The 14353-nt window shown below is 50.0% G+C and overlaps 1 protein-coding gene across 4 annotated transcripts in view; it reads left to right on the top strand.

Annotated features, from left to right (window-relative positions):
- LOC144170443 (E3 ubiquitin-protein ligase HECW2-like) overlaps window positions 1-14353 on the top strand; it is a 49588-nt gene that overhangs the window by 1123 nt on the left and 34112 nt on the right. For 2 of the 4 annotated variants that reach the window (XM_077700244.1, XM_077700241.1), the window contains exons 2-6: window positions 6031-6369; window positions 10458-10568; window positions 11866-11972; window positions 12750-12828; window positions 13873-14179. In XM_077700244.1, the coding sequence (XP_077556370.1) occupies window positions 6111-6369; window positions 10458-10568; window positions 11866-11972; window positions 12750-12828; window positions 13873-14179 (863 nt within the window). In that variant the 5' untranslated portion in view covers window positions 6031-6110. Of the gene's footprint in view, window positions 1-711; window positions 957-5188; window positions 5592-6030; window positions 6370-10457; window positions 10569-11865; window positions 11973-12749; window positions 12829-13872; window positions 14180-14353 lie in introns of those variants that run through there. The other 2 variants (XM_077700242.1, XM_077700243.1) reach the window with 2 other exon arrangements.

Raw genomic sequence — 14353 nt, 5'->3', positions numbered from 1 at the left:
TCAATCAAAAGCGACGTCCTTTTCAACCAACTTTACCGCAGAAACCGGCGGAGCCGAATTCCTGATGTGTAGTGAGTTTTGACAGCAAAATCGACTTGCGAGCTTTCCGTTACTTGAAGGTTCTGACCAATAACATGCTCCTTTCTTCGTATCCCCTCCAGATCATAAATCCTTCACGATCGCAGCGCTCGACTTTGACGGATCGGAAGCAGCAGCTCCTATTTTTCGTTCGCGGGGATTGCTCTTTGTCGGATGTCCTTTCTGTCCCAGCGGGCAGTCTTCGCGTGTGCGTGCGCGCGGTCATGGTCGTGGGTCCGTGTTTACGCGACTCGAAGGCTGTGCGCGCAAAGCACGGGCCGTCCGTCGGCCGTAAAATCATCCTGCGGCTTTTTTTCGTCGGGAATTTCGATGGTACTTTTTGTTCATCTCCCGTTCCCCTCCAGCTCCGCTTGTGCGGCAGGGTGCGCCTGTACAATGGACGTTCCATCGTCTCAAGTTACGCTCGCGGCTTGAAGGGGAGCGTTGCCTCACATTCTGGTGTAACGTGAGCCGTGAAGCGCGGTCAGCGCTGCCTGCTAGTTTTTTTTTTTTTCTTTTTTTAAATTTCCCTTCGGCGCTTCCCTGCCGAACCGTGGACTTCGAAGGTCGCCTGGCGGGCGGCTTTTCTGCCATAACGTGGGATAGCCGCCTGTTTCGGCACGTCCGTCGGCCCTGCGGGGGCGTGAAAGGGAGAACAAGGCTGGCTGATTAACCGTGCAACGGCGCTGTGTTGCGTGGTGGATAAAGCGGCCCTTGTTTGCGTTTCTGCCCTTGCCCCGATCAGTTGTTTCCACTGTCTGTCGAATAAGGCGCCTTGTGCGAGTTGGGTGCCCAGGAAAGGTTCTGGTGCGTCGTCGCTCTTGGGAAAAACGGCTCTTTCACCTCCTCCTCCTCCTCCTCGTAAAACTGCCGTTGGGGTAAGCAACACGGGTAAGAGTCTGACTGCTGTGCAACGCAGCCTGCCGCATGACATACCTTGCGCTTATCTGTTACTTGTTTTCCAGTTTAGCTTGCGAGCTTGTTGCCTGGCTGCCATGGGGCCACGTGTCTCGTTGACATTTACGGCTTGATTTAACTACTGGCGCGAGCAGTTTTGGGGCAAACGTTTCACATCTTTGTTGTCCCCCTTATTCGCTATTCACAATTGCGGACAACGTAGCACGGGAGTAACTTGTTCCTCTGCGGTGTGCTTAAAGCCGAGATGCGTGAAAATACTGACGAAAATGGGTGTAAGGAGCGTTTATATAGCGGATGGGAATAAACATAGGATGGTCATGAAGGTGGAAGTCGTTGGAGAGAGAGGGCAGACGTAGTTACATCTTTAAACGTTTTATGGGCTTAGCTGGAAAAAAAAAAAAAAAACTTGACTGAATAAACATTGCAGGAAGTGGTGGTATAAGCTATATCACTTTCTGATCAAAATTCCTTTCTGATCAAAACTTGGGGGCAGTTGTCTAAAAAAAGAAAATCGGCTTCAGTAAAACTCATTTGCCTCTTGCCAGGTCTACCCCCGCCGTCGTCGCTCTTTACGAGATGTACTGGCTTGCGCTAATTGTATTCTCGTGTAATAATTAGACATTGAATAATTAGTATAATAATTAGACATTAAAGGCGGAAGGGACATGTGAAGACATTGTTATCCTTGGGAAGGTGGTTTAGGAAGATGAGAGGTGAAGCGTGCAGCTGCTGAAGACGGTCGATACTTTTTTTCTCTTCGCCAATTGAGAATATGCCACCTAATGGACATCTCGTTTACTGGGCGAGGGCTGAGCACAGGGAGAGAATTGGGTTTTTTTTTTTCCTTTCGGTCCCGCTTTTACGGTAACCATGAAAACGACCTACAACTCCGTCCCGATAGAAAAAAAAAGTGTTCCATTCATGAATGCCAGTCTTGACGCGAACCTCAGATAAGTTAAATATTGAGGGAGACAGAAGGGTGCCGACTGACCAGCTACTTTTCCGCACTTGTTGCGTCATAAGTGTGGAATTGACTGATGCCGACCAAGTTTAGCGAGTATTATGTGGGATTGCAGCTGGAGCTCATAGTGTTTCAAGTAGAAAAGTGAAATTATCTTGTGACGTTAAGGCGATTGAAAAACGGTTACGTTAAATTATGTATATTGACATACTTGGAGGCGGACACTCAAGTGGCTCTCGCCACTGCGTGGTCGCTTTTAGTCAAAAAAATTGCGAACGAATCGCGCCCCGTCGTTTCTTCACGAGGCACTGGGGTGGGGGGGCTCAGGTGAACCCAAGTCGTAAGAACAATGTGTACTGTGGTTACGCCGTTACTTGGCGTGGGGCTATTACCCGCTGAAACATCGCCGATACCAAACTGCCGGTTTCGTCTCGATGGCGCCATCAGTGTACTGATCATCGGGCTGACCGTTTGGCTGCCGCCCGATTACGTCACAAGGCTTTTGGCACGTCGTGTGATAGCGTGGTAAGAACGCGCGCGCGCACACGCACCCTGTCTCTCTCTCTCTCTCTCCTAATGTCGGCCGTGCGATTTAGCTGCGGTGGCGCGAAATTTGACAGCCGAATGCCTCTTGGTTTGTGACCAGTCTACGGGCTTCCCCTGGTTCATTCGTGTGTCGTCACCCAAGTTTTTCAGTGCATATCTCCTTTCACTGCGCTGTTTTGTCTCCTCATATCCTTATCGTCGCCGTGCAACGGTGTTGTCTGTCCTCGTTCCACGTCCCATTTCGCGACAATGTGCCAACTTCCCATTAGGCTTCGAGTTTCCTCTCGCTAGCAATCGCGGATGCGGGGTCAGGCGCTTGTACTGCGCGGTCCTCCTTCGGCGCATCGTGGGACGCCGAGCAAAAAAGGGTTGCGCACGTACGCGGTAACTTGGGTTCAGACACTGCGGTCGTGGCTGCGTTGGGCGAGCCGCACTAAGACAGAAGCCCTCTCCTATGTGAGCATCGTCTTCTAGGCTGTTTCCTTGAGAGCGATATATACCCCCTGCCACCGCACCCGCATGACTTGGTTCACGAGTAGCGGGGGCTGTTTGAAGAACATGCGCATCTCCAATTCGCGTTTGATTTTTTTTATTTGAAGAAAATTAGGGTTTCAGCTGGTGGACCGAGCACAGGCGGCGCGGACTGTATATGGGCTCCAGTGAAGAAGGAACCACTAGAGTTCCTGTATATCGCTTAGCGCAAGAGTTCCGCGTCTGATTGCCACATGCCGCGGGTTCCAATCCGACAGGAAAGCCCGCTTTCAGTGCTGCGCACAAGGCCCCGTATTGAGTCAGTTCTGCTCAACTGAGCATCGGCGGTTGCGGAAGCGGCGCCAGGGGCGACAGCACAGCTGATAAGCAGCCGAGAATCGTGCGCCAGTTTTTGCCCCCGCCGCTCCTCGCCGCCGCCGCTGGCGGCAGCTCGTATGTTACAGTGGTGATCTCGCTAAGGGTGAACACGGGAGCGCGTGGCCGCCGGTACTATCAAAGCAGCCTAGCGTGCCCAGCGCGAACCATCACGCATGCGCTGTGCGGGCCTAGCGATATTTTGCTTTCAGCGCGCGCATCGCGTCATCGGAGCGTCTGCTCGTCGTCTGCTATGTTGCGTCTCGTCTGCTAATGGTACCTTGCTTTGATCCTCGGTTCCTTGATTTTTGCATGAAAACGCCCAAATATAAAAAGGTAAAGGATGATAGTTTTCTCCCGTATATGGAATGAAGGTCGTAGCGCCTGCGCCCCCTTTGAGTGACCACCTTCGAAGCCTTGAATTGCGTGCTTCTATGTGAATTTAAAAGACTTTTTGTAAGCACTTGCACAAATAAAGGGCTGTTAAAATCTCCATGATCTTCTGATTGAGTCTGTTTGAAACAAGTGGGCGAGTTACGCTGCGGCGCCGAAACCATTGCATTGGTGCTAAAGAACTAATTACCGCTCACAGGGAAACATTTTTCATGTGGACTCTAGTTTCAACTCATTCATACAGTGGCTCATAGCTTCACCGCTAAATGCGCGATAAACATAGCAGACGACGCACAGACGCTGCGATGACGCAGTGCGCGCGCTGAAAGCATAGCCTCGCTCGGCACGCACAGCGCATGCGTGATGTTTCGCGCTGGGCACGGTAGGCTGCTCTGATAGTACCGGCGGCCACGCTCTCCCGTGTTCACCCTTAGCGAGATCACCACTATACATAATTTGCGAGACGGGTGGCTTTCCCGCACGACCTGGAACTCAAGATGGCGGATGGACGCGCAACTCTGCTCCCCGAAGTAAGGTGGTTAGGGGAGGGGTTCTTACCCCTAGGTAAGAACATTCTAACCACCTTACCCTTGGGTGTTGCGACGATAACTGGAACACTAAAAAATTTTCCTGAGCGAACCGCCGCTCTGTTCGCGCTTAAACTTGCCACGAAGGTCGCATTTTGTGGTCTATTTTGCTTGGTACTGGGAACAACGATGGTACTTACCTGTGTGTTCTGAAAATAAATAAAAACGATTTTGGCCTATGGGAAAATGGCGGCTGATTTTGACGTGCGAGCCAGCGCAAGTTGATGTTGGAACGACGGAACCACCTGGGGTGTGCAGAGCGAAACGCACGTTTGGGATTCACGGTAGTAAGGAGCCAAATGGTGCAGCAGACGATCAGAAAATGCACCTAGGAATGAGCTATCAGACGATCAGAAAACCCGGTTTTCGGGCTCGCACGTCCAAATCAGCCGTCATTTTCCCATAGGCGAAATCGTTTTTATTTATTTTTGGGACAAACAGGTAAGTACCGTTGTTGTTCCCGGTGTCAAACAAAATAGACCACCAATTGCGACCTAGCGCGAACAGAGCGGCGGTTCGCTCAGGAAATTTTTTGAAAGTTTTCCAATTATCGTCGCAACACCCTATAGGAACTCTAGGAACCACTCCCTGGGCCGCCCTCTGGGCCGTTCAGAAATTTGAATAAAAGTATTTCCTCCTCCTCCTGCGCTTCACTAAGGAGAACAGCTTAGCAGACGACAGTCATAAAGCATATAGTTCTGCGCGCTTGCGCGTACTCTCGCCTATTTCGCCGCACCTGTGATGCTAATTAAAATTTGGGAGGCTGTACGTGAGCGCTGCCGGAGTCCGCCCTGCGTTGATATGGGAACCATCGCAAGCTGTGAGCCCTCTGTTCTCGTGGCCCACTGCCGGAAGGTGGTGGTGTCCCTCGGGGGCGGCGGAAGTGCGGCTCGCTTCAAACGACTCGACGTCGCACTCATTCCTGGCGCGCTTTGCCGCCGCTGTCTGCACCCGTATCCTGTGCGGTGCGCCCCACTGCTCGATTAGGCGGCCGCTCGGTGCTTTGGGAAACGGCGGGTGGTTTTGCATGGAGGGAGAAGGCGAAAGGAAGGCGGCCTCCGCTCCCTTTGAGGCAGGCGCTTTTTACCGTGCCCGCTCGTGTCGTCATCCGTGAGGTGGAATGTTGCGCTGGTTTGCCAGTGCGTACACACCTGTCGAAAGCGGCGCCTTTCCTTCCTCTCGAATCAGTCTGCTGCCAGTCTGTAAACGGGCTGTAAACCTACACCTTGTTTAGAGAAGAACACCTGCGTCGTCAGCGAATGGTGCGTGCAACCGATCCTAACTTATGGCCTCCTGTAAGCTTGGTTGATGGCACGAACCGAAATTGCGCTCTAGCTGTCGGAAGGTGGGGGGTGTTGTTTACCGCTAGGAGTGTCGTTTTTGCGGGGAGGGTCTTGGAAGAGTTTTCGATCGCCTTGTGACCGCGCACCGCGTGTTATCGGCGCGCAGCGAGGTGCAGTCCGCGCATAGCGTCACCGTAGTTTACTGCCAGCGTATTCGCCGCGTGTATTGCGGATGTAGTTCGTTTCAAAGGGTTGTCGAAAGCCAACGAGTTTGACTGGTTGATAGATAATGGTATCCCCTTTGTAGCGGGGTGATGACGCGTCATCTCACCGAAGAACTTATCTGTGTCGTCCTCTAGGTTTAATTCTAGCGCTGCTCTTGGGGCAGGCCCAAAACAAGCGTTGTTTGCCGTTGCAGCGACACCACCGGCCCACCGGGCGGCGGCGGCAGGAGGGGCAGCCCATGCGGGTGGTCGGCGGGCTGCGGCGGGGGCCGGCATGATCGCGAGCAGCCCCCCCGTGCACGGGCTGCGGCTGCCGCCTGTGCCGCGGCGGCGCAGCGCCTCGCCGCCGCCGCCGGCGCCCGCCGAGGCCCCCGGCGTGCCGCCGCGACGCCTGCCCGCGCTGCAGGGCCGCTCCAGCCTGAGCGTGTCGCGCGCGCGGTACGTGCTCGCGCCCGCCGAGCCCCCGCTGCTGGTCAGCTGGGACATCCGCGAGGAGGTCTCGCCCGACGACTGGATCGGCCTGTACCGCACCGGTATCCCTCGCCTCTCTCTTCCTCGTAGGCTGTGATCTGTTCCTTGATGTTGTGGGTGCGGGTGTAGACCGCGTCAAGGTGTATGTGCCATTGAAGGGACCCTGCAACACTTGCAATTAACGCAGTCACCCTGCAGAGGCTATCGCTATTGCCTGCATAGAGTGGCTGTGCATGGTAGGGGTTTTCTTTAAAGGAGCCATGAAGACAAAATACAAGTTTGTTTTATTCGAAAGATTTCGTGTTTAATAGTGTCCCCAGCGCTTGCGCGGCAGCAATTGATGCTGTATTCACTGAGAAATTAATCAGTTTAGGTTAAAATGTTGATTCTCCTGCCAAATCGTGTGTTTTGATGACGTCTACAATGAAGTCACAACGGCGCGTACACAAAAGAACTTCCACTGCGCCATTCGGCTCTGCAGCCTTGCTTGCTGTCAAACCTCCCAGATGGCGCTAGCATACTCAGCACTCCGCTGTTGCTTTGTTCTTGTCCGTATTTACACTTGGCTTGTTTTTGTTACGGTAGAAAGTAATCACTTCGGGAAACAGGGGGTATGCTTGACAAACGGTCACGTAAGTCAACGTCGCTTACGCCAATTGGCCATCGTCATATAAGGCAACTCCAAAGCGCCAGGCTGCTGTGCAGCTAAAACAAGCATAGTGCGCCCAGTACCAATGGCAGTGCGCATCGGTACTTCTATGTTTACGCGTATTTTCGTAACTTCCACTGTTTGACCCACCATTCTTATTGCTTTAAAAAGAATGTGCCCTAAATTTAGGCGCACATAGCTCGTTCGGCAAGCTTATAAGCTCTGCCCAACTCGCGTTTGCTGTTGCCGGCCTCGGCCTATCGCAGATCAGTCTGGTATGACATCATAGATTCTGTTGCGGGAAATGAGCTCGTGGGTCGCATGGCCATTTCCTTTGTTCCTAATTGTAGAGCTTATTTGAGCGAAGTTTACGTTAAAAGTGGTGTCAGCATGATTCTGACGAGGCAATCTTTTGAATGAACCAAACTTTTGTTTTGTCTTCATGGCTTCCTTTAAACTGGCGTCAAATGCATTTATGGCTGCATCCGAAAGGAAGCCGGCCAGCAGTTACAGTGTAGCTTGAGTGACATCACTCAAGCACAAACAATGCCCAGGCCAAGAAAGAAAGAAAAATCTGGAGCAAATTTCTTCATTGTTTTATGGGCATTGGTGCAATATTTGGCTGGCTGGGATACTCTGCGTCCTCTAATCTAAGTACTGAGTGCACTTGTTGACTGCATTCTGAAAGCAGTTCAGATTTTGAAAAAAGTTTCTCTAAAGCGGGCTTTTGACACCTTGAATGTTACATAGTTTGCCTCACAACCCTAGGCAGTAAGCTTTGTTTGTTAAATCCCTCTTCTTTGTGCAGTACGAGTGCAGTGGAACGGTTAATGGGCGGTGAACGCGAGGTCTATCATGCCTACTTGTACTGCCAGCACACGCGCACAAGTGCATGTGGGGTAGTCAGTGGCAAAAGTTGGCTGTGCTGTTGGCTACACTGCTAGGCCAGCTGCCAACTCTGTTGATGGCCAGCTGTGTGGGTATTTCCAGCATCTCCCAAGCAGTACCCAGTGCAGCGCCCAGTTCACCGAGCAGTGCACCACACAGGAGCAGTTGGGTGGAGGCAGGTCTAGTGGGCTGCCTGGTCGGTCCAGTGTGTACACTGCACTGTGACAGGCTTTTCAACACCACAAAAAGAAGTATGAAAAAAATGCTGGCTGTAAATAATTTTCTAGCTAACGAGGCGTTGTTTGCTATTGAGCAAAAGTCAAAAGCTATGGAAGATATGACTTCTAGATAAAAGAAAAATTAATTCATTTGTTAGAGCCCTTTTAACTGTGCTGAAGACAATGGACAAAAAGTGTAGTACACTGGGCGCACGCTAACAGCCAGGGTTAGTCAGTGGTCATCCTGCATTCAGCTAAGCTTGCCAAGCGGGCTGGTTGGTTTTTGAACATATTGAAGTGCATAGGCATGCTGTGTGACACACAGGTGTTGCACTTCACCTTGTCTATTCTTGTTTGTCCCATCTGTCGCATGTCTTTGTGCCATGCAGCACACTTCAATATGTCCTGTGTGTTCTCTTTTTTCTTTGTATGTTATATTTTCTGCTGTTCCATACTTACACCAACGAATGCGTCTGCATTGTGAGAGAGAGGAGGACTGGGTTGACATATTTTTATCATTTGACACCCCTTAGAAAAGTAGAGAATTGGTTAATGAAAATGGCTCGCAAAGCTTCAGAAGGCAGCTCGAGCGTATTTTTCAGCTTGTTAAATTTGACAGCTGCCTGCATAGCACGTTCGTTTTAGTTGGTCAGTTTGCGCCACGGAGCAAGAATAAAATAGGAGGGGAAACTGAGCTTCCTGGGCAGCCTCATAACTCACAAGCACTTGGCTAACGTCAAGTTTCCGGCATCTGGCGGCAAGAGGAGGAAGTGCGCGGTCATCCCCACGGCCCGCGCACGTTCTGTTAGCGCTCGCCCAGTCCAACCTGGCCGCGGGATCGCGTCGGCATTTCGCTGGGCCGCCGAAACATTCCGTGGCCGAAGAGAGAGTGTGTGCGCTCTTCTGCGCTTCCGTTGGCTGAAGAGCCCGCCTTCGCGATTAATTTTCTGTCAAATTTAAACCGGCAGGTACGAGCGAATAAAAGGGGAATTTTCTTTTAATGCGTACGCAATCTTGCGTGAGCAGCAAGCCCTAAATACAAACCTGTAAACGCAAAAACAAAAGTAAAACCTGTAAACGCACGGCCTTATCTCGCATGTGATGCGCTTGAAGCGAGTTCAGTGCAGCGGCAAATTTATTGGTTATGCGACAGTGCACTGAAAAGTGCCAGCATCCACATTGCGGGACGATGACGCGCGCACTTGCACGTGCTCGCTACGTCCGAGATAAACGCGCGTTCCGTCCCCGTATTGCGCAGCAGCTCGAACGCATAGCGATTCACGCCTTGTGGCGAATGCTACAAACAACAGTATTGCTTTTGATACATTCAACCAGGTGCCGCTGCCAAATTGTTTGCCGCCGCACCAACGGAGCTCCGTAGGTCGCCGTAGGTATCATTGTGACAGTATCTGGTCGCTCGATCGCACCGGCCGCAATGGGCGTTTCCTCTCCTATATATTCTTGCTCCGTGGTTTGCGCAGGACACACTCAAGGATGGCAGTATTTTATTTGATTAAACATACTCTTGTTAGTTGAGGGTCAGTTTATGCAGAAATCAAGCAGGGGTGATGGTATTTTGTTTTGATTACACTAAAAATGCACGCTGTTGCGGCAAATGCTGTAGAGTAAAATTTGACTCTTTAGTTATAAGGCGAAATACTGAATTATGAGGAGCCGATTGGAACTTGTAAAGGAAATAGTGTTTGTTAGTTGCTGACTGTACTTTATTTGTGTTCCCTGTGGAAAATTAGATTTGAAAAGAATTAAAAAAGATTTTTTTTTCTTTTAGTTTTTGATGCTCCGTGTAATGTTGCAAGACTTGACAAATGTTTCGCAGCTTCAAATTCACTTGAAAAGACCGTTTGATCTCACATGACAGCTGTCTGCGGACTGTGTATCGTCGTTTGCTCGAAGTATCAGATATGTGCCAAGTATTCTGTAGAGTGCTCTATTTAGGCTGGGACATTGATACAGCTGCTTCATTAAATGTTTACTTTTTTGTGAGTCACAATATTTCACCTAGCCAGTAGGAGGAAGAATTGGAATGCCAATATATTTTTTCCCTTACAAACAATAACCTACTGCAAAATTGAGGAAAGCTGACATCTTGATTGCACAATCAAGCCTGCTTGTAATGAATTTTACAGTCGCATGGGACTTGCTTATTCCAGGATTAGTAGTAATTGCTTGAATACATCATAAGGATGCATACCATGACAAGGAAAGGTGGAATTGTGTTTGTTTATAATAGGTATTTGTCATAAGTTGTTGAGTGGTGCTGCTGTAAGTGGGAGCTCGTCAGTACCTGGGAATTTCACTGTATATTAAGGCGTTTTTAATGGAATTGAGTTGTTTGTTTTTCTTTTCCTTTCAACTCGTTTTTCCTGCTTCTCAGATGAGACGGATCCTCTGCGTTTTCTCGAGCACAAGAACAAGCGGTGCCCCAGCAACACTGCAAAGGGCCAAGTCCTGTGGAACATTGACTGCAGGGATGCCTTTGTCGAAGGTAGGCAGCTTGGACCACGCTCGCTCTTTGACGAACAGTTCAGTGAGTGTGTGTCTGTGATGCAGTTCCACTGAACAAATGCACTTGTGCTACCTATTCTTCTTGCCTCCTTCTCTGCCTATCTGTCCCTCCCTTGTGGTTAGGCAGTCCTTGTGGTCAGTGCATGAAGGCAATGTTCTGCATAGCCGTTGCTGTTCATGTACGTTGCAGTTCTGAATTTTGAGAGTTTGTCCCACACGGTGTCTTCACCCTGGAAACTTCTGAGATGCATCATCGGTCTGGGGCATAAAATTAGGCTGTCATTTCTGAAAAGAAAATTTTGTTCTTCCACGAAAGGCAATATACGTACATGTTAAGGGGATGCTAGATGCGAAAAACTAAAGAAACAAAGCACAATGGTAGAAGTAAAAGAAAATATATCCGCCTTCTGCCCGCACAGCTATTGGCATGCACCCGTGCCTGTAGAGGCAGTTAACTCGTTTGGTTCAGCAACACTATTTTCTTGTTGCTTAACGCACTTTATGAGGTACCAGTGCACTGTCTCGCACTTTGTTCGGTCTCCTGCACACGTGAGCAGCAGAGCTTGCTTAGCCAAGCAGCCCCATCTTGCACAATGCACTGCGAGATTGCCTGCGACGATTGTGGCTTTTTGCGCAAATTGTTGTGCTCACTTAGACGGTCATTTAAACAATGGTCAGCTGTGCCTAAGCACCACATAACAAGGGTCTCTTATCTGCATGCGTAGCTGTCGCTACATTATTGACAAGGCAAGGGAGTTGCTAAACAAAGAAAGGCAGCAGGCAGTTTATGTTTAACAAGCGCTAGTGGGAGAACTGGGGATGGCATCTTTTAGTGTTTTTTTCCCCTCACACTCTTGCCATGTACGCAGGAGAATGCAGACAGAATTTGGGGCCTGCAGAAAGAATTCCACTGTTGTACGCACTCATTTCGGGGGATAAGACAAAATAGAGGAGTGGTTTAATTGTGAAGATCACGTTGGTACGGCTGCTATTAACCAAAGCCACTGTTCTGCATGGTTAGCCCATGTGCGTAAAGTTAAACTGCCTTTACCAGCAGGGGGCGTTTTATACGCCTGATACAGCTTTACTGAGCATTTGCTAACGAGAGATTTTACTGTAATGTTTGATTGGGGTCCGCACGATTACAGCGGGGATAGCACCAGATGTGCCTGCACCAGCCAGGGTGTACCACTTTGCATACACAAGGGCTCGTGCCACGGACGCAGTGGTCGAACTAGCACTATCATGTGACGATGCCCTCCGATTGCCTGCTGCAGAGACGACCAATGTGTGCTTTCGGTACTACCATGGGACCAGTGGCACATTGAGAGCTGTAAGCCCGGTGGTGACCATCTGCAGGTCGGCTGACACCACGGGAATGATGGTGAGCACTGCCGCCTTGCCTGTGCTTGAGTTGTGCCAAACCTTTCTCCAACAGGGAAAGCACTCTATGAATAGCCGTTCAATCACGAAGCTGAATTTTGCTTTTTCCTAGCTGATGAAATATGGTTGGAGGTAGTGCATCAGCACAGACAAGATTAGAGAACTTGACTCACTAGTGTGTCCTGCTTGTACATGGCACCAATGAACTGTGGCACCAATGTTATCAAACGCTGGTACATTAGTGAGATGCATGGCTCTACACACATGGCTTAGGGAGACTGACTGGCTTGTGGTCGAGCCGAACCATTTTTGTGCACGTGCACTGAGGGAGCTTCACATGTGGATGGAAGGCAGTCTGCCCAAAATTTGCAAATGTAGATGTCGAACACCACTATAACCAAAAATTCTGCAAATATTCATGTTACTTAGCTCCAGCTGTCGGAAGCCATGGTGCTGATGGGCAATAATTTACTTAGCTGTAGGGCTCAGGTATGCCGGACTGGGGCTGCACTAGATTGTGTCACTGATATTGATAAACTCCACGGAGTATAACTTATGCAGAATCCGCATTTCTCAAGTTAGTGACGCCACTTTGGTTTGTGAGGGTCTCTTATCAGCACAACCTCTCATGCTGTTGTAAAGTTGAGGGGTGGTTTAACATATTTCTTTTTCTGTACTACTTGCTTTATTTTCGTGCCTTGTAAAACAGACTTCTCAGTTTCCCCTCTCCCTCTTTTTCTTTTTATTTCCTGCGACTCTTCGTGGCACACCTTTTCAGAATGGTCATGGCTCTGATGTCCTGGTTGGCTACTCTTCGCAGCAGATCCCCATGGAAATGGTGAAGTTCTATTTGACCAGTAAGTGCATCCCTGCCACGGGAACCCCCCTTCCCCAGAGTGCCTGTAGCACTGCAGTGGTGTGGTGCCAGAGCAGTATTTGTGCGGAGGCACAGTGACAGTCTGGTAGTGTCGTGCTACCAGTTATTCGTGCTGGCCTAACAAGATGACATAGGCACTGAGGAGGTACCGTACTTACCCGATTCTAACGTGCATCTGATTTTCCAGGCAAAAAACCCCAAAAAACTTGCACCTCCGATTGTAACGCACATGGAACTTGGTGAGCAAGAAAAACAAATGCGAGAGAAATGGGCGATTTATTTCCCAAAGTAATCTCACTCATCTCACTCCTCGTCACTCTTCGAGAGCTCCTTGTCGCTTTCCACTGACCACAACATCTCGTCATCGGTGCCGTCAAGCGCATTCGCGATGCCACACTTCTGAACAAACGTTCAACCATGGTCGATGGGATCGTGGCCCACACCTCACACGCCCATCCTGCGAGCTTCTCCAGAGGCGCGCGCTTCAGCCAACCGCTCTTTGTGAACGCGTGGGAGCCGCTCGTGAGCCGTGGAAGCGGCGCACCTTCGTTGCTGCTGCTGCCATTGCTGTTATCAAGCGTGCAAGTGGAACAGTTTGACGATTTCTGTGAATGCCGATAGAAAAGCCTAGGCGCCTAGGCTTCCTGCGTCCGAAAAATCGTTGATAAAAGCTTTGGCGCCATCTTGAGATGGCGATGGGTGGGACGAAATTTCAGCTGTTTCGGCAGTTTCGGTTTCGTATCCGATTCTAACGCGCACGCGATTTTTCGTCCTATTTTTCTGGAAAAAAAGTGTGCGTTAGAATCGGGTAAGTATGGTAGTTGTAACACACCAAGATTTGTTGGCTGTTTGTGGCTGTTTGTCGTCCTTGCAGTGGTGTACCTACTACATTTGGATCAGATTGCGAAAAGTGATTAAAAAAATCATTTTTTGAGAGTCACATTTTCGGATTGCACATTTTGTATTCTGTGTGTTTCCAAAGTATCCCAAGTTATCTTTTTTCCTCTTGCCTGATTCCGTGCAGACCTGCATGCCCGAAATCTCAAGAAGGGGCTGTTCTTCAATCCTGACCCGTACGTGAAGATGGGCGTCCAGCCCGGCCTGGGGGACGGTGTGCTGCTGCTTCCTCATCATGGCCAGATTTGCCGCACCGGCGCCGCCGAGTCAACAGTGCACCCCTCTTGGTCGGGCCAGTACGAGTTCATCGGCTACCCATCGGACGTCCTCGAGTTTGAGGTGAAGGACAAGTTTGCCCGAAGCCGGCCGATCATCGGTCGCTTCTTGGGTCGCCTTGCCGTTCGTGTGTGGGATCTCCTGGAGCGGTGTACTGGGTAAGGGACACCACTGCTTGTATCATCTCATGAGATTACTTTTGTGCAGTCGTTTGTTCAGTGTGAGCATTATTTTGTGCGTGTTTTCTTCAGCAAAGCTAGTTTTGCTGCCTCATGCAAATGCCGAATTGCTGGTTGCTTTGCTGAATGGTTTTTAAGCCCTCATTTGAGTGC

This window comes from Haemaphysalis longicornis, unplaced genomic scaffold, assembly GCF_048455015.1.
Source record: "Haemaphysalis longicornis isolate Haplotype H1 unplaced genomic scaffold, Haemaphysalis longicornis Haplotype H1 scaffold_2, whole genome shotgun sequence".
Lineage (NCBI taxonomy): Eukaryota > Metazoa > Arthropoda > Arachnida > Ixodida > Ixodidae > Haemaphysalis > Haemaphysalis longicornis.
This window is presented reverse-complemented; position numbering and strand designations above follow the sequence as displayed.